At 48.6% G+C, this 1442-nt stretch overlaps 1 gene segment (V, D, J or C); it reads left to right on the forward strand.

The window, feature by feature from the left end:
- The first annotated feature begins 203 nt into the window (after positions 1-203).
- On the forward strand, positions 204-1007 carry LOC102966000. The segment is given in 2 exon segments: positions 204-407; positions 531-1007. Coding segments are annotated over 2 exon segments (381 nt in total).
- The last annotated feature ends 435 nt before the right edge of the window (positions 1008-1442 follow it).

The following is a 1442-nucleotide window of genomic DNA, read 5'->3' on the forward strand; positions in this document are numbered from 1 at the left end:
GAGACTGTTATCCTCTCAGCTACAGAAACACTCTGGGATGTTCTGTTAAAGAACTTCCACATCAGGTAGCGTCCTAAGAAGAAAGTAGACCTGGGAGGTCAGGATTGCTGCTGTTCAGATTTCCAAGTGCCACCTGAAGACTGCCATGTGCCTCATAAAGTCAGGGACAAAGACATCTTGCTGACTCTGGGAGGACCCTGGCCACCATGCATCCCATTTCAGTCCCCGTCCAGCAGGGGGTGCAGCTTCCTAACACAAACACCTTTCCTGAGAAATGTGGGTTTCCACTGATCATTGCTCTGTCTCTCCAATGCTTCTTCCTGCTACGAATGAAGCACATTAGCTAGGTGACACTCTAGAGATGAACTCTTCTCCAGGCTTCGTGACTGTGGTACTCTTGATGCTTGGTAAGTAAAATGCCTCTTAGTATTTGGATTGTTTCATCTATTGTGACAGCAAAACCTATAACTATAATTTTATCCAGGAGATTTATGCCCAAGGTAACATAGGTCTCTTTTCTTTTTTCCCAGGACAAACCCACGGAGACTCAGTGACCCAGATGGAAGGCCCAGTGACCCTCTCCGAAGGGGAGCCCCTGACTATAAACTGTACTTATTCAGCGACAGGGTACCCCAATCTTTTCTGGTATGTCCAGTATCCTGGAGAAGGTCCACAGCTCCTCCTGAAAGCCTTGATGGACAAGGAGAAGGGAAGTCACAAAGGTTTTGAAGCCACCTACGACGCAAAATCCAAAACCTTCCACTTGGTGAAATCATTAGTGCAAGCGTCAGATTCAGCTATGTACTACTGTGCCCTGAGTGACACAGTGACAGGGACTGCAGGGGGAGCTGAGCACAAACTCTGAGCAGAACAGGAGCCCAGATGCTCAGCGTCTCTGACTGATCCTCTCTGGTTCCAGCACAGCGTATGGTGGTTTGCCCCTCAGTGTCTGCTTGATACAAAAGTCGTACAAATGGCTACAGCATGGGAACCAGAAGGAACATTCCCCAAACCCAGCTGTTCATTAGTGCAATATAAATGCGATAGTTCCTAAGCCAGGACCTAAGTAATTTCAAGGTGAAACCACATAACATTGAAGTGGTGTCTTGCTCACCCTGCAGTGAAAGTCCAGCCCCACAAGTTGCTGAGGCCCCCCTGGTGGGTATTGCTGTGTCCAATGACACACTGAGAGAGCCAGGGTGTGCCCGAGAAGGTGGTGTCCATCCCATGTCTTCCTGACAGAGGATGGGCAGGAGAGGTGATGGGAGAGCTGCAGCCCCAAACCAGGTTTGAATAAAGAAAGAAGGGGAGGGAAGAAAGGAGGGGAACATATGTAAGTGACAATGAAAAGAGAGGCAAGGGACCTGTGGCCTAGTTTCTTTTCTAGGAAATCAGATTGTAGACACAGGCTGATGTTCAAAATGAAGGGAGAGGGCAGACAC

The sequence above is a fragment of the Panthera tigris genome, chromosome B3 (assembly GCF_018350195.1).
Source record: "Panthera tigris isolate Pti1 chromosome B3, P.tigris_Pti1_mat1.1, whole genome shotgun sequence".
Taxonomy (NCBI): domain Eukaryota; kingdom Metazoa; phylum Chordata; class Mammalia; order Carnivora; family Felidae; genus Panthera; species Panthera tigris.